The sequence below is a fragment of the Terrapene carolina genome, unplaced genomic scaffold (genome assembly GCF_002925995.2).
Source record: "Terrapene carolina triunguis isolate 2854851 unplaced genomic scaffold, T_m_triunguis-2.0 Scaffold790, whole genome shotgun sequence".
NCBI classification, from domain to species: Eukaryota; Metazoa; Chordata; order Testudines; family Emydidae; genus Terrapene; species Terrapene triunguis.
The window spans coordinates 88758-109043 of NW_020665141.1; the positions used below are offsets into that span (position 1 = coordinate 88758).

Genomic DNA, 20286 nt, shown 5'->3' on the forward strand with positions numbered 1-20286 from the left:
CTACAACCTGGCAGTGGCAACAACCCAGGAGCCATAGCATCACCAGGGCTTTACAACTAACACCATGCCAATGCTGGCCTCAGCTGTTCCTTGAGAGCAAGAGAGATCTGGCTTGAAGTGGTTTCCATTATATACAGGGTTTAGTTTGGTTCAGTGGCTCTCAACACCTCCACTACACAAATTCTTCCAGCACCTCTGGGGATCTGCTGACCCTGCTCCTAAAGATACTACCCCCATAGTGACAGCAGGGGCGGGGCAGGGGCAAAGGTGGCTGCAGGGCTCTCTGAGGTGGGGGTGGACTCATCCCCATCATGCACAAAGTGGTTCAGCAAGGGGTCGGACCCACTCAAATGCAGTGGCAGATTAGCCACTGGGCTAATGGGGGCCCATACCTGGGGGGCGCTGGAAAAAATAGGCACCGCCCGGCAGGGGCGAGGGAAGCCCCCATGCCCCGACACTGCTCTCCACCAGGAGTGTGTGTGTGTGTGTGGGGGGGGTGACTGCAGGCAGAAGGGGTAGGAAACCCCCCCCCTTTGCTCTGGCCCAGGACCCCACAAAACCATAACCCAGCTCTGCACAAATGGCAATTCCTGCCAAGCTGCCCTGGCTGGGGGGGGGGGCTCTTGTTGTGTAACTAGCAACGGGTGATGAGGGGCAGCCCCGCCCCTGCAGCCAGCGCCCCCCACGGCCACAGAACTGCCCCCCCCCCATGGCCACAGTGCGCCCCTTCCTCCCAGCCCCACAGCCCCCTGTCCGCACTGGCCCCCCCTGGGCCCGTGCACCAGATCCAGGCACCGCGAGGGGGGGTGGCCCGGACGGAGCGTGCACGCGCGCCCCGTGGGGGGGGTTTCTTGGAGGCGGCTCCTTTAAGGCCGCGCCCACTGCGGGTGGGGGCTCCCCGAGCCGCGGGTTCGGCGCATGCGCATTGATCCTGCGGAGTAGGCCGCAGCCCCCCGCTTGCTTCCCCTCCGCGCCCGGCGCCCCCAGCCCCGCTCCCGCCGCCGCGATGATGATGATGGCGCTGAGCAAAACCTTCGGGCAGAAGCCCGTCAAGTTCCAGCTGGAGGAGGACGGCGAGTTCTACATGATCGGGTCCGAGGTACCGGCCCGCCCGGGAGGAGGCTGCGGGACAATGGCCCGGCCGGGCCCCGCTCTGCTGTGGGAGCCTCCTGCGGCGGGGGCGCGGGGCTTCGGCCTGAGGGGGAGGGGGCGTGAGGGGAGAACGGGCTGGCCGGGTGGGGGAGGGGTTGGTTGGGGCCTGGCCGGGTGAGGGAGGGGGGAGTGGGGGCAGGGTGTTGCGTGGGGCCTGGCCGGGTGAGGGAGGGGAGGGGGGAGCAGGGTGCAGGGAGGTGGAGGGAGGATCTGGGTGAGGGAGGAGGCGTTGTGTGGGGCCTGGCCGGGTGAGGGAGGGGGGAGTGGAGTGGGGGGCTGGGGAGAGGAGTAGGGGCAGGGTGTTGTGTGGGGCCTGGCCGGGTGAGGGCGGGGGGATTGGAGGGGGGCAGGGTGCGAGGAGATGGGATCTGGGTGGGGGGGGGGGGGTGGTTGGGGCGGGGCCGGGGGGGGGGGGGGTGTTGCGTGGGCCTGGCCTGGTAGAGATGGGCTACAGAAAGTGGGAGGTTAGGAGCAGGAGGATCCATCCTGGGGCAAGGAGGCTCTGGCTGACAAAAACTCTCCCCCACTGTGCGAGCCCCCAGGAGCAGGGGGGAGGCAGCCTTCGTAGTGGCCCCATGCTCCCATCTCTCTCTCCCACTACTGCTTTGCTTGGCCCCCTTGGAGATGGGCCTGATCCAGTAGGCTGAGGTAGCTGTTGTTTTCCCTAGATGCTGTCCGACTCTCTCAGTCCGGGAGGGGCACTGCAGTTGTTTCCCCTCTTCATGGCAGCCTGGTTCATACTGCCTTGTAACAGGGGCATCTTCAACACGCACAAGGTCCGGTTGTGCTTCCAGCGCCTGTGCTGTGCTGGTTGTCAAGCTCTGGCCTGTGATGTTTATAGCTAGGAGAAGACTTTAGGAGGTCTTCAGTTGGCATGATTGGGGGAGAGTGACAGCGTGAGTGGGGAGCAGGATCTGAGTTAGTGGGTTTCAATGAGACTGGTCATATACAAAAAGTTAAGCATGTTTAAGTGTTCGCCACATTGGGGCCTAAGGCTCGGCCAAAACCAGGAACTTGTCTCTGTGTTCTCCAAGTCTCAACTGCCTGAGCATCATCACACTTCTTAATGGCATGATATATTGTGGATATCTGAACATTTATTTTAGAAAGATCCTGAATGTCCAAAAACTGCCATATGATTAAGTTAATTGAAATGATAATTTTAGGTCCAGGCGTTTTGGCCAGTAAGGAAAATCCAGTTAATGCTCCTACAGTTCTCATTGACTCCCTTTTGGGTTTTTAGCACAGTGGAGTAACTATTTGCAGAAGCAGAGCTTCTGTCAGTCACAGAAACTGCACTACCTCCATGAATTGACTAATTTGAGGAAAGAACCTTTGATTGGCTCAACAGCGTCAGAGATCTGATTATATTTTTAAAACAGAAAAATGTGTATTTCAGACCCATTTGATGGGGGAGAGGAGTCATGGGTAACTTAGAATTCCAGATGCATATTTTTTAGCAATGACAAGGCTCCGACCAATGGTACTTCTGAAAGAACTGGAAAGGTTGTAAAGTGAAAAAGCAGAGGTGTTACTCTGCAGTTCTCTAACCATCAAGATCACAATCTCAGTGGTGTAGAAGGAAAATACAGCATTATTCTCTTAGCTACCAGCTAATTTGTAACCCTATTTACTGATAAACATCAAATAACAAAAAATAGTATAAGAAAACCTGAAGCTAGAGTTAGAACCAAACTGGGTCTTTTTTAATATAGAAGAAAACCCCATTGTATGACATTCTGCAGGCTGCTAGTGTGTTATTGCCTTAAACGTTAGTTTCATAGTCTAGAAATAGCCTCATTGTTCACTAAAGCTTACTGTAACATTTAGTGCTTAGATAAAATAACACAGGTGTGGACATTATGCCAGGAAGAATGAAACTGCTTTACAGATGTTGACTGAATTTTAAAAGGGATTGTTGGCAAGTGAGTCATTAATTGATTTGTGTTTGAACTCTGCATGTTCCTCAGAGCATTTAAAACACAAAATACAAACCAGGTCTTAGGTTACTAGGTTCTGCACAAAGAAAAATGTTAGAAACATAAAAGGTTCAATATAAAAGATGGTAGTGAGGGAATAATATTAAAACATACTATACAAACCTATAGTGGGAGATCTGGGTAATTCCAGCTGGAGGAAGACTAGGAAAGGTTAGATGGTTAAGAAATTATATAAAAACTACTGGTCTTATTAAATTGAGAATTGTTAAGATGGGGTTCTTTCTCACCAGGCTGGTAAAGGAAATGTTGGTCAATATAAGTTTTGTTTCCTGTACTGCTACAAAAGTCTTGGTGTTATCTAAGAAAATGTTTTGTTGCTGAAAGAACCATCATTGGGTGCCCCACTTCACCAGCACAAAGGAATCAGTATGCCTCAGATTCCTGCTGGAAACACCTTCCATTTGAGCTGCATCCCTTAAAACAAACCTTCTCCTTTTTGCTTGTAGGTGGGGAACTACCTACGTATGTTTCGTGGCTCCCTGTACAAGAGGTATCCCTCCCTCTGGAGGCGACTAGCCACAGTAGAAGAGAGGAAGAAAATAGTTGCATCTTCGCATGGTAAGAAAATTGATAAATATTCCTGATGTTTTAACTCTGAAAGGGTAGTTTTAAAAATTGAAATAATTAAGTACATTCTTAAAAATACCCATAAGCTGTGATTTTAATTGAACCAGTTACACATGTTGAATTGCAAAAGATTTATACATTTCTAAATTAATCCCATACAATTTCATTTGGCATAAAAGGCTTCTAGTGTATGAGTGTGTGTGTGTGTATGTATACACACACACACACACACACACACACACACACAACCCTTTTGTGATGTTGCAATTTTTTTTTTTTGCTTGGAAACAAGGTGTTTTGTCTGACCTTGGTTGTCTCTCGGGATATGGGGGTGGAAAGGAAGAGATTCCAGACCTGGTATTGTTCAATAGCTATATCAATAGAAACAGAAGAGAGTAAGAATCTTGTTATCTTAATAGAAGTCTCCTTGGCAAGAGAAGCAAGTAATGAAACAATTTCCTTTTAAAAGATAACCTTACAAGCTACAGGGCTGGAGCACAACAAACCTGACATGTTACAGATTTATGTCTACTTCTCCTCTGAGTTTTCTGCTGACTTGTTGCTTTTTATTTTTTCAACAGAGTCTCAGCGGAGTCACAGCCCCAGAAGATGTAAGTCTTCAGCTTGCATTGTTCTTACCTTCTGCTGGAGAAAGAATCCCTCTTGTGGCCCCTGCTGCTATCAAATATGTGTAGTCAAATGTTTAATTCTTTTCTCTTCTGGCTCATTAGACTCAGATATGTAAAGAACGGGATAATGCTTTTCCCTCATGGTTACTCTCTCCTTTGCTCTTGCCACTTTTAAGAGGGAAATTTTTTCCTGTGATTGCTCTGACTGGACATCCTAGTTCATGGGCTCTTCTCTTCCTTTTCATGAGACTTTGTGAGCATTCAACTTACAGATGGTTCTTTGCAATTTACTAGGGTCTGCCCCTGCCACACTACCAATTTTTGTTCTTACAGTGTTTTACAGACACTAATTCTCCTATATGCCGCGATGGAATCAGGCCTTTATCAGTGTTTTTGATGGGTCTGTTGAGCGATTCAGTTCTATGGTTAACCTTTGTCATCACTTTCTGACACACCATTCCAGACCTTTATGCATCCCAGGGTTCATTAGTTTCTGGGATATTCCTCCCATGCTGCAGTGGGTACTAAACTGTGTCACTCCAGAGGGCTCCAAGTGCACATGGGTTCATGTGTATTTGGTAAAAGCCTCAGTCTTTCTGTGGACTCTTGTCCATGTTACACAGCCACAGCCCAGTTCTCAATGGTCTGCTCATGAGGCCCAGCACTGCCTAGCAGAGTTAGAGGAGGTTATCACTGAGGTACATTGGTAGGGATGTCTGAGGGGAACTATCACAGTTGTGCTGTGGGCAGGAACTAGCCTCTTCTCTCTTTGTAGCAGAGTCTTTGCACAAGCAGTTGTTTTGCAGTCATGCTGCACCATCACTAACCAGCCCTTCAAAGCTTTCACTTTGGGTCTTCTTTTCTGTGTCTTTTCTCCATTTCACATCATAGGGGGGTTGCAGTGTCTTCCCTGGGGTATATTTGAATAAGACCTACTGTGACATTTTGGGGATCAACCAGACCAGTAAGGGATTCTGTCAGCACCTGCCCTGCAACCTTGGGTGCCTTAATGCTCTGCTGCTATGGCTCAGGGTACGTCTATACTGCAGAGAAAAATTTGTGACACAGAGTCTCAGAGCCCAGATCACCTGACCAGGCTGCAGAGCTAAAAACTGCAGTGTAGATGTTGCTGCTGGGGCTGGAGCCGAGGCTCCAAAACCCTCCCCCTCGCTGGGTTTCAGAGCCTGGGCTCTAGCCTGAACTCAAACTCCTACGCTGCTATTTTTAGCCCTGCAGCCTCGGCGCTGGCAGCCAAAGGCAATTGACCCGGGCTTTGAAACCATTGCTGCAGGTTTTTCTTTGCAGTGTAGACATCACCTCAGACCCCTAACCCCCAGTAGCCACCCTACAATCAAGGTCTCGCCCTGGCTTCCACCATCCTAATTATTCCGTGCAGGGTGACTTCTCCAGCTTTCTGGGCCTGAGCCTTCCCAAATCCATCTACCCCAGGTTCTTAAGTACCAGACACTTGGACTCTTCCCCTCTGGTTTGTTGCCCCGACTCAGTGAAATCTCCCCAGTTATCCCAGATTCAAAGATGAAATAGTAAGGAAAGCAAACGCAAGATGCGCAGAAAATAAATATAAAGGTGCAATTTCAGGTTTACACTACTATATTAGCTAAATTCCCTTTTCTAATACAAGTTACCTGTTGCCTCTGACCAGTTTCCCAATGTGCCCTCTGGCCTAGAAAGGATCCAGTGTTTCACCAACAGGAAGTGACAATGGATGCTGGCCCTGCTTCGATGCTGGCCCTCAGTTTTTGGATGCGTTTTACTTCAGACCCTCTCTTTTTAAGGGTTTGCAAGGTTTTTTCCCCTCTCGGGGCTTGTCTACACTTACAATGCTGCTTCAGTGAGGACACTAATTACGCCAACGGGAGGGATTCTAGCTAACACCTCAGAGGTGGTAGCTAGGTTAATAGGAGAATTCTCTCATCAACCTAGCACTGTCTACACCGGAGGTTAGGTTGGTTTAACTGCATTGCTCATGTGTATGGATTTTTTGCACCTCTGAATGACTTAGTTATACCAACCTAATTTTCTAGTGTAGACCAGGCCTCAGACTGGTGATTCATGGTTGTCCAGATCAAGGGAATCTCCCTCCTTTCTTAGTTTTCCAAGACTGGGGTTTTCTTTTCAGTTTTAGTGTCTTTCCACTAACTTTAATAGTCCTCCATTGTCACTTCCTGGGTTGTACAATGGTAGATGCTTGGAGCTAGTCTCGTCTGTTTAAGGAGGCAGCTCCTCCCTGCCTGATTAACCACCTCCCTGTTGTGAGGTGGGACTTAATGTTGTAGCACAAATTATGAGCACACTTTTATATCTACAAATAGATAGATTCATAGCCATAGTCTGTATACATATCTCAAATTACCATCAAGGTCAGAACCTTACAGACTTTCATAAAAGGCCTTACTTGTCATATTTTTATATACAATAACATTATATACAACCATGTGATTCAGTTGTGTATTCTTTGGGGTTCAAGCCCGCTGTTCTCCCCTTGGGGGGATTGGACCTGACTGTCACACTACCAAAGAAAATCAAATTTGCCTCACCTGGCTGAACTGGCCCCAGAACTAGCATGTGTATTCTTTGGGGCAAGGACCGTCTTTGTTATGTTTGTACAGCACCTAGCACAATGGGGCTGGGGCCTGTTGATGCTTCTTGTGGGTAGGAGTGGACCAGCAGAATTTCACAACTCCTCTAAAATGAAGTGCTTTAAAGGGACAAGATGAAGGAATCCAAGCTACTCACAGATTTTTAGAGGCTCTCAGTAGAAGTTAACATTACCTATCCCCAGCAGCAGAATCATTAATTAGTACCATGATTGACACTATTTCAAAGGCTAACCAGTTACATGCTTTCTGGTCACAGATCATGGTTATACGACACTAGCCACTAGTGTGACTCTCTTGAAAGCCTCTGAAGTGGAAGAGATCTTGGATGGAAATGATGAGAAATACAAGGCAGTGTCTATCAGCACAGAGCCTCCCACCTACCTCAGGTAATAAACATTGCTGAGGGTTGGATCCGAGTTGAAGTGATTGGAAGAGCTGTTCTACCCTGTCAAACTGTATAAAACTAGGGTATTATTTAGTGCGGTATCTATTGCTCTCTGTGTTCCCTAACATTGCTAATAAATTAATTAATTAATGGAGTTATCCTATCTCCTAGAACTGGAAGGGGCCTTGAAAGGTCATCAAGTCCAGCCCCCTGCCTTCGCTAGCAGGACCAAGTACTGATTTTTGCCCCAGATCCCTAAGTGGCCCCCTCAAGGATTGAACTCACAACCCTGGGTTTAGCAGGCCAATGCTCAAACCACTGAGCTGTCCCTCCCCCCATGTAATCACTGTTTCTTTACATGAAGATCTCTGCTATGGAAGGACTTGATTTCTGGCATACATGTATCTTGAAACTCGGTGACGTTGCTTACCTTAGGACTGTTTCATCCCAGCTTCTAGTGTATGTTCTGGGGAAAAATACACCCACATTGAGCGCAATCTGGGCGTAAGAGAGAGACAATTATACACTCCAGCGGTGACTTAAATGAACACAATCCAAATGTTAATCTGGTATTTAAAAGTGGTGCATGTGGCTGTAGAATTTCTCTGCTAGGGTTAAAAATAGAGTATAGACAATGATAGTCTCTTAATTAAGGGAAGGAGTGCTTCCTAATGGTTAGAGCTTGGTGTGCTAAGAATTGGGACTCTGGGTTCTACTCCTGGCTCTTCCTGACCTTGGGCAAGTCACTTAACCTTTCTGCACCTTAATTTCCCTATCTGCAAATGGACTTGCCTTAGAGGGGTAGCATAAGGATATAATTTAAAGTTTGTAAAACATTTTGAGAACGGTGGATAAGAGGCATTGTAGAATGGCAAAGTAGTATTACTTAGGCAATAAGTCCTGGCAATGGATTCTTTGTTTGGCCCAAAGAGGACTGGTGGAGATAGATAAAACAAAGTGAGATCAAACAGAAAAAGCTGGTCGATGGATTGGAACAATGGTATATGTTAAATGAAGGGCTGTGAGCTCCTCTGAGGTGAGTACTGTAGAAGGGCCAAGTATTACCAGATGGCTAAAATTTATTTTCCAGAAGGCCAGCCCCACACTCTCCCAGCTGACGTGGGGATGTGTCCACTCAGCCAATTGGAGACTTATGAATGGAACAAATGCACCATGCAGCTTTCAGGTTACCATTGCGGGAGCCTGCGATCAGGCTGAGAGCTGTATATATGACCGTACCATAAATAATGACAATGGAAATATTCAATGCTTGAACCTCAAGTTTAACACGAAGTCTCCTCCTTCAGAGAGCAGAAGGCAAAAAGGAATAACCAGTGGGTGCCAACCCTACCCAACAGCTCTCATCACCTCGATGCTGTACCATGCTCAACAACCATCAACAGAAACCGCATGGGCAGGGATAAGAAGAGAACCTTCCCACTCTGGTGAGTTGGAAACTGCTGAGTTTTTCTGCATGATGACAGTTGTCTAGAGGATGGCTCTGAGGCGGCAGGCATGTTGTATTGACTTGTCCAGGGTTTGTTGATGCTGTTAAAATTGCACACTATACTTAGTGATAAAGACCCAGCTGTCCCCAAACTAAGACTCTCTTGGTTAGACTGGGCTACTTGAAGCTAAGTACTTATGCCCCCTGGATGAAATTCACCCCTACTTAGTATATGAGGGCTCATTCATTAGGCGTTTGCACCATTTAATGCCTCAGGAAACTTGAGTGGCACATAGGCCTTGCACTGGCCTCTGCACGGGGTGAATTTCACCCCATATGATTAAAATTCAGTGGCAGCAGAAAATGTGTGTTCCCTGGTTTTTAATATTTCATGCACTTCTAGGGGTGACCTCCCTTGCTGGTCTGTGTTTCTACCACGGCTGCCTGTCTCAGAACTGTCAGGTCTGCAGCCATCTGTAGAGACAGAATGGTGTTCTGAAATGTGTGTGGAGCCCAGAGAGCTAGCTTAGCATTCTGCTTAGGAGTAGCTGAAAGAACCTATAGACCTGTATCCTGTAAGGCATTAGCTTAAGTAAGCATAAGACTTCGAGGCCTGTGAACTTTAGCATAAATAAGTGGCCCCACAGTCCCCCTGAGTTTTGGGGAACTGGGAATATTGTGCTGGGGAGAGAGGGAGTCCATGCAAAATGATAGCAGGTAACTGCAGGGATATTTGAACTAGTACTGGGCTTGTTTAGTTTAGGATAGAAACGTTGGCAGATGCTTAACCACGAACTTGCTTTGGCAACAGATTGGTGTATGTGATGATAAGTTAAGATCATTAATAAACTGCCCTCTAGGATAAGGACACCCCAACATTATTAGGGTGAGGAAGTCAGATATGGACAAGGGAGGCTGGGTATTTGTATGAATAGTCGTGACAGCCCTTAGGACCTATAATAGACCAAACCTTCATGTATGTAAGGAGAGATTTGGCCCATCAGACTTGTTTGACATGCCAGGGACAGAGTAGGACCCTTGTAGGCAACCGCCTGTCTCTTACCACCAAATCCCCAAGCAAGGGTGTGAGTCTGTGTGACATATGATACATGATACCTTAACTCTGTACTGTTGCTCTCTTTTCATTTGTGTCTTCACTTATTGTGCTAATAAAAGTGCATAAAGTTTTGCTTTGCCCTTGGTGTGAGTGCCCAGGGTTCCCAACCAGACATTGCAGTGGATAACCTTGATTCTCGTGTGCCTGATTCTGGAACTAGAACCCTACAGTTCCCAGCTTTTTATAATTGATTTCCAATTAATTACTAACTAATCAATAACCACTAAAGAATCAGGTAACGTGCATTTTTTAAACTTGTTTAATCTAGTGCTCATGGAAGGTGCTGGATTGGTTGCCCAGGATGCAAATCTCCTGGTATTTGATAGGACACTGCACAGGTGGCCATGCAAGCTTTCCCATGCTGCCCCCGTCTCAGGAAGGGCCGTCCTCAGGAGTAAGGAGAGCAGCTCATTCTCATTTCCTATCCACTCCTTGGCAGCTCTGCTAAGACTGTCAACAAGGATGCCAGTTGTGGTGGTGGTTGTGAGGTGCACACCTGTCCTCTGGGCACTGGACTGAGACTACTGCTCAATTCACGTAGGCCACTAACCAGCCACACAGTAGTAATGGCCTTCATTTGCTGAAGATGTGTTCTGAAGTTGAACACCCTGGCCTAGAAGAGAGGAGCTGTGTATCCCACCGAATGATCATTATAATCACATCACATAGAGTCATTCTCCAGCTGCTAGATCAGGTCAAATTGTGTCCCCCTACATCATACTAGATATGTATTTTACTGCCTTTGTGCAAATATTTCAATAACTGTAATTTCTCTGCAACATTGTCCAGCTGCTATGACTCATGATGATTTTATATCTTCCGTAGAAGACTTGACCTGAAGAGTTCAGAGGGAGCCAGTCATGCAAACTCGAGGAACTTCCTCACTGTATTCTCTAGCATATTATTTTATCTCAGACATGTTAAAGGTGAAAATGAAACCTAGGGTGCTGTAAGCTTATGTTTTAGAGCCCACCCAAAGGCTGTGATTGTCAGAGGGAGGTACTCCTGGTAAATCCTGTCTCTTTTCTCATGGATGCTAGTGTACTTTCTACCAGTGTCTAATGCTGCATGTTGTCATGGTTTGTTTTCAGCTTTGATGACCATGACCCAGCAGTAATCCATGAGAATGCATCCCAGCCAGAGGTTCTGGTTCCAATCCGATTGGACATGGAAATCGATGGACAGAAACTCAGAGATGCTTTTACGTGGAACATGAATGGTATGTAGGCAGCCAAGTCTTGTCTAAGGAGCTTGGAGGGATTCGGTTGCATCCATACAATAGCATTTTTTATTTTATTTTTTAGAGAGATAGAGAGAGATCCCCTGCCACACATTGGCAAAGCTGTCAAGGCCTCACATTTCACTGGGATTCCATTTAATTGTCATGTCTCATCCTGTATCATGTGTCCTTCCTGCTGGCTGCAGCGAGCACTAGGCGTGTGTGTGTAATTTGAGGCCATCTTTTGTAATTGGCCTGTTCTCCTGACCTGATTCAGTGATGCCACAGTCCAGTGTCTCTGATCTCATGCGGTATTCAGATGAGATACAAATACAAAAGCACAGAGAGCCTGTATCTCCATAGTCTCATTCACCTGTGTATTGTATTAAGATTGCAGCTACATTGTTTCCATAGGAACAAATAGTAAACGTTGTCCATTCCTTAAGTCAGAGTTTGTAGATTGTTTATGCCCTTACAAACCAGAGTCTAAAACCATCCTTTGACTCTTACTAGAAAGAGGTTAGACTTGAGGTTTCCCTCTGCATGGCAGGTTACAGCAGAGGTCTATTGCCTTGTAATCGGTGAGTGAGGAAGACTCTAATTGCTGTAAGCCCTGACTGAATTAACTGGGACTACTGGTTTGTTCTAATGAAATTGGTTTTCCTTTCTTCACCTCCATCAGAAAAGCTAATGACCCCAGAAATGTTCTCAGAGATTCTCTGTGATGACCTGGATTTGAATCCTCTGACCTTTGTCCCTGCCATTGCCTCTGCAATTCGACAACAGATTGAGTCTTATCCGACTGACAGTATCCTCGAGGACCAGTCAGATCAACGAGTTATTATTAAGGTAATAAAGGAGGAAGGCATGACCCGAGTTAAATTATTTTGTAGAAGGCTGTTTGGGGAAGGAAAAGCACGTGGGCTCCTCAAGCTAGGAGTTCCTGGCGCCCAATCCTGTGTCTAGATCACATCTTTGTCCTCTGTGTTGAGGCCCTGGTGGCAGACTATTGAACACTGCTGTCTGTGCCAGGAATTGAGATGATGATGTAATATATGAGTTCCAGAGGGGGAAGGAACAGTCACATTTTGGGGAGAGGAGCTGGAAGTCCTCACACATCATTTGGGTTTCCTAGCACTAATGGTAGTAAAGAACCCAAATACAGTAGTTTTAGGAATGCATGGAATTGGATCAGCCATTTATCTTCTTTGCCCCTGAACTTTACCTCTTGCGTTAAATAAGCATGACCATGACAAGGTAATGCAAGAGATTGGTATGCGTAAGAGCATTTGAAATGCAAACAAATCTGACTTGTGTTTATGGCATTGTGTCCAGCTAAATATCCACGTGGGGAACATTTCCCTGGTAGACCAGTTTGAATGGGACATGTCGGAGAAGGAGAACTCCCCGGAGAAGTTTGCACTGAAGCTGTGTTCAGAGCTTGGGCTGGGTGGGGAATTTGTCACCACCATCGCTTACAGCATTCGGGGACAGCTGAGCTGGCATCAGAAGACTTATGCCTTCAGGTACAGAACACTCTAGTCTTACCATCTGTTAAATAGCTGCCTCCTTGTGGAAGATATTTTCCTGCTGATGTACCACTCTGGTTCCTACTCTGCTCTTCCTAAGGATGCTTGCATGGAAACAAGGTTTTGGCTTCTCGAGCTCATGTGGTCCTTCTGTCACCTGAAGCCCTCCTCACTTTGACATTAGTTAATTGCTATGGAGAGGTTTATCAGAGGAGGAAGGAGCAGATGAACTCCTAAGCAGTGAAGATATTCCTTTTGTGTAAGTGTCTTAGTAACACACATCAAAAGAATTCCCAAAAGCCAATATTATGTATAGGCCATTTCCTCTGTGGTGTTGGCAGTTCCTTTATGGTCACCTATTGGGAATCCTGCAGAGACTCTTCCCACTTTCTTGTGTGGTTCACAGGGTGGCCGGGAGGGCAAGGTGTGAATGTGCTGAGGCTGTTTGGGAGAGGTGCTATTTCACTGATGTAAGCTAATTTCAGAATTGGTGCCTGCCGTGGGGAAACGGCGCACAGCCTCACTTGGATGTAATGTGCAGGCTGACTCTGGAGAACATGAAGTTTAGCTTTAGTGGGGCTGGGAATGGAACCAGTACAAACACCACAAACTCTAGGGAAGCCTGGCGCTGCATGCTGCCCCTCAGGCCTGTGTCTCAGCCAACCACCAAGAGCCTCAGGGTATGACTAACTTGAGGAATCTGCTTCACCCATTCAAAAATATCAAGTATGCTTTGGTTTAAAATAGAGCCAAAAGACGAGAAATGGCTACTTCATTCCCTAAGTGCCCTTTGCGTTGAGACGCTAGGGGTGTTGGGACAGTTACAAACTGTACCTAGGCGATGCTATTCTGTGATGCTGAAATATCAGCTCTTACCACATTACAGCCTTTTGTTACAGCTAATGGGTAACAGCTATTGTTTCATCATCTTCGTACAGAAAATATACCCTTTAATCATGTTCTCCTTTCATAACATACATACTGATACCTTTTTCTAGAGGCCTCTAAGCCATTTGTGTTCCCTGTGCCACGATGACTCATGAACCAGGGTGTCTTAGGTATTTTCAAAGCCTAATGTTGATTAAAACAGTAACTGTAGTGCTCTGCACTGGCCAGAATAAAAGCTGGTGTGATTTACTTATCACCAGGAGACAGGTTATGAATCCTGACAATAATCGGTTCCAGTTGTATTATGTAGTGGTCTGTGGTGAATTAGTATATGGATGGTTTTTATCCTTAATGTATTTCATTGTAATATATTACAAGTGTGCAAGTTGGGAATATGCATTAATGAGCTAGTCTCTGAGTTGGCCTGGCAGACTAAACTCTGCGCATTGTGATACTATGTGAAAGATCAGAGTTCAACACCTGAGATGATTTGCAGGGCCAGCAGTGGCTGGGGGAAAGGAAGTGCCTTGCTTTGGCTTTTAGTAATTCCCTGTGGCCATTTCAGGCCATCACAATGGTACACCCCAGCGGTTGGAAGAGAACCGCATCCAACCCTTTATTGGAGGGATGGGCAATGCCTAGAGGTCAGTTCCAGGGCGTGAGGGGGAATAGAAGCAGAGAACAGGAGATAGATCCTTAAGGTTCTGAGACCTCCTGGAGTTAGTGTAGAAGTAGGCGGCTAGTCCATAGAATTATTCTGCTTAATGGAGCAAATAAAGAAAATTCAGTGCTGGCACTTAGATTACGAGGCTGACATGTTTATTGTATAAGAGGCAATCCTGAGAGTGCCTAGGGTTATTCTAGTTCACATTGTGGTTTAATAAGTTGCTGTAGAAACCAAGGAGTTAGCAGTCAGCTTTCAGTATTTTAGAAGAGCCCCAGCCAATTAGCACTCTTGGCACCATGAGCATATGTCTGTGTCACTGTAACCTTCTGTCCTTGCTCCTGCCGGTCTCCATGGTCTTTGTATATTCCCGACTGTCCACAACCAGCATCTTCCTTTGCAAATGGAGCACCGGAGTGCTGTAGGCCAGCTGCTTTTTACTCCTCGTCTGCTCCTTGGCACTTCTCAGTTCGCTTTCCTTCAAGGATATACCTCAATGGTGTCCCCAGAAACAATGTCATTCCAAGATTATCGCCAAAGCAATGTTTGTTAGAAACTGGAGAGAGACTCCGTGTAAACCAAAGGTAAACCTAAAATCCTCTCTGCTTAAGTGTGGAGAACAGCCTCTCTGGAGAGGAGTTTGTAGTTACAGATTTAAACAAGAGTACAATCTAATTGTTAGAGCTCATGTACTTGTCCTGTGTCCTGTTGCCAGCGTCCCCTCTCTGTTAGCATCTCAGGATGTGACTTATACCTTCCTTTGTCAGGGAAAGCTGATTGGTATCTCCTGGTGTGGTTGGGGACCAAACCATTTTTGGCACCATTGCCAAAAGTGCTTTTAGTCTTGTCCGCACTAGAAAAGCTGAAATATGGACCGAAATCTAGTGTCTTTCCCACTGTCTTCTGACCCCCTCTCAGTAGAGTTGTATGGCATAATGGGGAAAATGCCCTAGGCATGTCTACACTACAGCCTCCACCAACACAGAATCACAGGTGTGTCCCTGAGGTTGGGTGGAAGTACGTCTCCAGCTCTGTGCAATGGTGCTGGGCCTGGCCACGCTGGGGAGTAAACTCTTTGAAAGCAACCAGGGTAGGGGACGTTGGCTGGTTTAGCAATGTGTGCTGGTGAGCACAGCTGGGCATTCAAGCTTTCTGCTCCGTATCTCCCTCCTGGCTCATACTTGTGACAGTCCTTGAAGTAAAGAGCAGAGCCCTCTCGTCACTGTTGGGCAGAAGTCCTCTTTTGGATTAGCCCAGACACTATTCCTTCATTCCTTCTGAGTACGGTTAAATTGCTTTCTGCGCCCTTCCCCCCCCCACCCACCCATTCCTAGATGGTCACTCTTCCTAGTTCTTGCCCCTTAGTGCTTCAGAGGGGCCCTATGAACCGCATAGGTACCAAAAGGCTTTTATAATATACCTCTGCTTCCCCATTTATCACAGATGACCTAGTTCGGATAGAGGCTATTTGCAGGTAGCTAGTTATTTTTCCCTTGGGAGGTTGCTTGCATGATATGAAAATGTACCTCCCTTTTAGTCAGACAGTGCTGAGATAATACCAGCCTGTGGTCCCAACAGGTGACTTCACACCCTGGCTTGTTAAAAGCCAGGTTACCAAGGATTTCTGCATGACCCTGATTATTAAGGAGAGTTTGCACATAGAGAGTGTTTGCAATAGGTAGACTTCAAACCTCCTTTCAAAGATAAAGGAACCGTATTGCAAACAATGAAATCAAAGTGCTGGCTGCTGCTGGGAGAGGAATGGGGGTAAGGAGGCCCCAGCAGAACAAAGTAACCATCAATACTTAGACATCATCTCGTTTTAAAAAAACACTAATTAAAACCTTGTTTTGTTTCTCTCAGTACAAATGTCCTCTTCCTTCTCCTCCAGCAGAGGAGTGGCTTTGAAACCTTCTTGTGATTAATGATATTTGGGTTCTGTGGTTGGTTAGTTCCTGAATTCCCAAACCACACTAGTGGTGGTTGCTAAAGAGAGACATTCCAGTGATGTAGGAGAAGGGTCTGCTGTAGCAGTATCAAAAGAACAGCCTTAATATCTCCAGGGACTGACACAGTCTGAGGAGTCACGCAGATCTTAATCATCTGAGGGAGAGGTGAAACCATGCAGTTCTGTGGGATTCTGCTTTTGCTGGTCAGCACTGTTAGTGCAAAACAAGGACCGAGCCAAGAAGCATGATATCGCAGTACAGGGTTGTGAGCCACTATACAGAACTGTTTATATAGTAACGTATATAAAATAGATATAAGGAGCAGTAAGAGGAGGCTGAAATGGGACCCATCAAGTTCTCCTGTCCCCATGACTTATTCAGTATATAGTGACCATATACACAGCCCCTTACAAACCAGCTCCCTGGCCTAAAGAGCTTCCATCTGAATATCTAACGGAGGGAGCTGATTCTACCAGACACCAAACACTCCTTGCCTTAGGGGTCATCCTCGTGTCCAGTAGAAAATGTCACCCTGCTCAGCTGGCTGTATGGAGCCTGCCACATGTGCATGTTACCTCAGCCTGTCACCAGAGGGATGGACCAGGGCATAGGGAAGGTCAAAACTTTGTTTTGTTACTTCGCCTCACTCCACTAACAATTATGCAGCTGATGGTGCGTTACACAGCACCTCCTACGCTGGGAGTATCCCCTCTGCCACTCCTCCTGCCTGGCAGCAGCATTGTGCCCTTGAGAAGTTGGGGTGTTGTCACAAGAGTGCAGATTCCCTTCTTCTCTGTCTGACACCTGCCATCCATGGAAATGTGGGATCCAGTTTGATTGTGCTGAAATCATGCTCTTAGGCCCAGTCCTGCAGCCCCATTGAAATCTGTTGACTTGTGCAGGTGAGAGGCAGAATCTGGCCCTAAAGGTTTGCTATTCTAGAGCAACAGCTTTGCTGCAGACAACCCATTTCCATGGCAATCAGCAGTTGAATTATGTCCTGTGAATCAGAGCGCTGCGATTAGCTGCATGTAAGTGATCGGATGCTGGCCTGTGTAGGGGTGTCTCTGTGGGAGGGGTCAGACATGGCCGTGTGCACCTGGGATAGCCCCACACACACTTTTTCAAAATTTGAACCAAATATTTACACTGAGACTTGCCTGTGTTTATGCTGCATTTCCAGCTCCTCAATATTTAGGAACCCACTCACATAACCACAAGGGGCCGTACCAGTTAATTCTGAAAGACATAGTGAAGTGAAGACCACTTTGTGAGCAGGTGATGGTGTAGCTGCTCGTAGCAGACCAGTTTTTAACTTGCACTAGCAGACTAAGCTCTTTGGGTCAGGGACTGTCACTTATTCTGTCTATTTGTAGAATACCTAGTGCAATGGAACCCAATCCATGACTAGGGTCTCTAGATTCAATTGCAATAGTGTGTTGCTCTTCAGTGGAAGATTGGGAGAGTTTATTGTCGTCACCAGGCCTTATGAACATCAGGAGTTGCCAAAGGCTGCGAAGGAAGAGCAGCTGTAGTAGGCAACTCAGAATTACAGTACCACGTGCAGTTTGCACAGACTGAGGCCTTGTCTACACTACTCCAGCTACGTTATTCACGTAGCTGGAGTCGATGTAGCTTAGGTCGACTTACTGCGGTGTCTACACCGCGCTGTGTCAACTGGAGACGCTCTCTGGTCGACTTATCTTACTCTTCTCGTTCCGGTGAACTATTGGAGTTGACCGGAGAGCGCGCTGCGGTTAATTCAGCGGATCTTCACTAGACCCACTAAATCAACCCCCACTGCATCGATCACAGCAGCCTTGATCCCCAATAAGTGTAGACATGGCCTCAGAAATGCTGGCAGGAACCTCAGGAAGCCACATTTCTGAGCAGGCAGGGTACTCTCCCAGTTCATGAATGTCCCCTTGGATATGACAAAGCTTTCAGCTTTCATAAACTGGTATGATCTTTTCATTCAGCCTGAGTGTCGTCTGTCCATTAGCCAGTTACATAGGGAGCCTTCAGAGGGGGGAAATCTACTGAGACTGTGGTTGGTATTCAAAACCTGCATGGGTCTTTAAACTGCAGTCTTCATGTTGTTATTAATATTGGTCATATACCTCCTGACGGCTAAAACTTTCTAAAATACAAAGGACTTGTTCAGCGTTTGCTTTGACGACTCCCCTTTCACTGGTGCATACAAGAGACGATGGCTTCAAAGTCGTTAGATTCATGGCGATTCCAGGCTCCAGGAAGTGTAGCCTGTCTGTCTACTGGGCAGGAACCAGACTGTACAAGCAGATGTAAGAATGAGTGCCCAGGGGAGTGAAAGGTCTGTGTGTCTTGGCTTTTGCAATTCAGATTTGGCTGAATTCTGTTTTTTGTCTTGACCTGGTGCTTTAGTGAGAACCCTCTGCCAACCGTAGAGATCGCCATTCGCAACACAGGTGATGCTGACCAGTGGTGCCCTCTGCTCGAAACCCTAACGGACGCGGAGATGGAGAAGAAGATCAGAGACCAAGACAGAAACACAAGGTGCTGCCCGTTCATACAGTTTTCATTCTGGCCCCTCTCTAGGATAGAATTTAAAAGCTTTGATGTTTTATTTTTCTCTGCTGAGAGCCAACTGGCAGGATTTCAGATCAATACACCAGAAAGAGGATTTCTCTCTCCTTTGCTTCAGGATATTAAACTGTTATCACATCACTCTGCAAGTGTCTTCACATTTTCATTTTAACCATCTCCTGCTCAAAGCCAGCTCCCCTCTAGTGCAGTACTATCTGGGGTCTCTAGGAGTCTTAAGACTAAATGCCACATGCTGACCAGCATCCTGACAAAGCTTCCTTTTTATGTGTGGAGAGGCACTGTTTGAAGTAGGAGTGATGTTCCAAACCCCAGCCTGGTTAACTGCACTTCTGCCTAGTTGCTGGCACAGATAGGAACACCGTTGAGATACCTACAAAGCAGCACTGCAGAGGCAGCTTAGGCTGTTCAAACCTGCCTGGATGTGAAGTGAAATCAGCCTGGTTTATCTCCCCAAGACACTGTAGGTCATAAAATTGAGAGATTCAAGCAACGCCCATGGGTTGCTCAGAGCTATGGAGACCCTGCCATTGGTATCTGATAAACCATCTCCCAGTTATTTAATACTCAGTTTGATAAGACTGAGACATTCTGATACCCAGTAGCTGTAAGCTCTCGCAGTAAAGCTGAGCTGTCAATGGCTGATGGATGTTGAAACACAATTTAGGCTAAAAACACATGGAAACGAGTAACCCGGTTTCTCAGCAGTGGCAGAAATGCCATACACACTTCAGGAACTGTGCAGATAACAATGTGGTTCAAGTCATTAGTACAACCAGGCGAGGGTGTTAACTAGTAAGTTTGTCTAGCAGCCCCGAAGGCTGTGCAATAGCCTGTGAGGGCTGTGGTGCGATTCCAGGCAGCTCTACTAACGCATCATTTCCCCATCACTTACTGTGCCTTTTTCTCCCTCGCTTCCTACAGGCGCATGAGACGTTTGGCCAACACTGCTCCAGCCTGGTAACCCTCCCTGACATGCCAGTGGTGCTCATCCTACGGACTCTGTCTCCACTCCTCTCCCCCAAAAGGACCTAGGATTGGCAGGGGTTTGTCTTGAATCTTTTTGGCCCAGAACGAGGACACACATTCCGCTTGCCAAGCAGTTCAGAGTACTGCTGACTCCCGCCCCTGCCCCCACCTAAATGCCATGTGCCGAGAATGTTGCATTCGCACGTTATCCATCAGAGACCTGTGGCAGCTGTCAGAGCCCTCATGTACCTGTGTGTGGACTGAGTAAAGGTTTTTTTGTTTTGTTTTTTTGGTATAGGTGCAAGGTGCACTGTTAAGACAACTTTTGAAATAAAAGGAATGCATAATGGTTGGTTTGAATCAGTAACTTACATGCATGGGCGTCCAGCTCCCATTGCTTGGGCTCCTGATGATCCTTCCAGTGGCCTAACGCTGGAGTTGTTGGAGCTGCATAGGCTGTTTCCAGCCCTGCTCTTGCTCCCCAGGTCAGCAAGAGCTGGATGTTCACACCTGGTAGGGAGTCCTGTCCTCTAGCTGCTCATGTGGAATAGATCTAATAGGCTTCAA

General features: G+C 46.8%; 1 protein-coding gene across 2 annotated transcripts; it reads left to right on the forward strand.

Moving 5' to 3' along the window:
- The first annotated feature begins 920 nt into the window (after positions 1-920).
- SMARCB1 (SWI/SNF related, matrix associated, actin dependent regulator of chromatin, subfamily b, member 1) lies at positions 921-20068 on the forward strand. Of its 2 annotated transcripts, none has more exons than XM_024195533.3 (10): positions 921-1099; positions 3599-3710; positions 4301-4330; positions 7226-7355; positions 8662-8799; positions 11010-11137; positions 11820-11986; positions 12473-12663; positions 18571-18702; positions 19675-20068. In XM_024195533.3, the coding sequence occupies exons 1-10, from the start codon at positions 1007-1009 to the stop codon at positions 19712-19714; spliced, it is 1161 nt and encodes a 386-aa protein (XP_024051301.1). In that variant the 5' UTR covers positions 921-1006; the 3' UTR covers positions 19715-20068. The 2 variants fall into 2 exon arrangements, with proteins under 2 accessions (XP_024051301.1, XP_024051302.1); XM_024195534.3 differs by lacking the exon at positions 921-1099 and adding an exon at positions 1593-1800.
- The last annotated feature ends 218 nt before the right edge of the window (positions 20069-20286 follow it).

Coding starts and splice junctions, on each gene's coding strand:
- SMARCB1 (XM_024195533.3), top strand. CDS start 1,007: ATGATGATGATGGCGCTGAGCAAAACCTTCGGGCAGAAGCCCGTCAAG. Junction 4,331..7,225: donor GAGTCACAGCCCCAGAAGAT/GTAAGTCTTCAG, acceptor TTCTGGTCACAG/ATCATGGTTATACGACACTA. Junction 12,664..18,570: donor CAGAAGACTTATGCCTTCAG/GTACAGAACACT, acceptor CTGGTGCTTTAG/TGAGAACCCTCTGCCAACCG.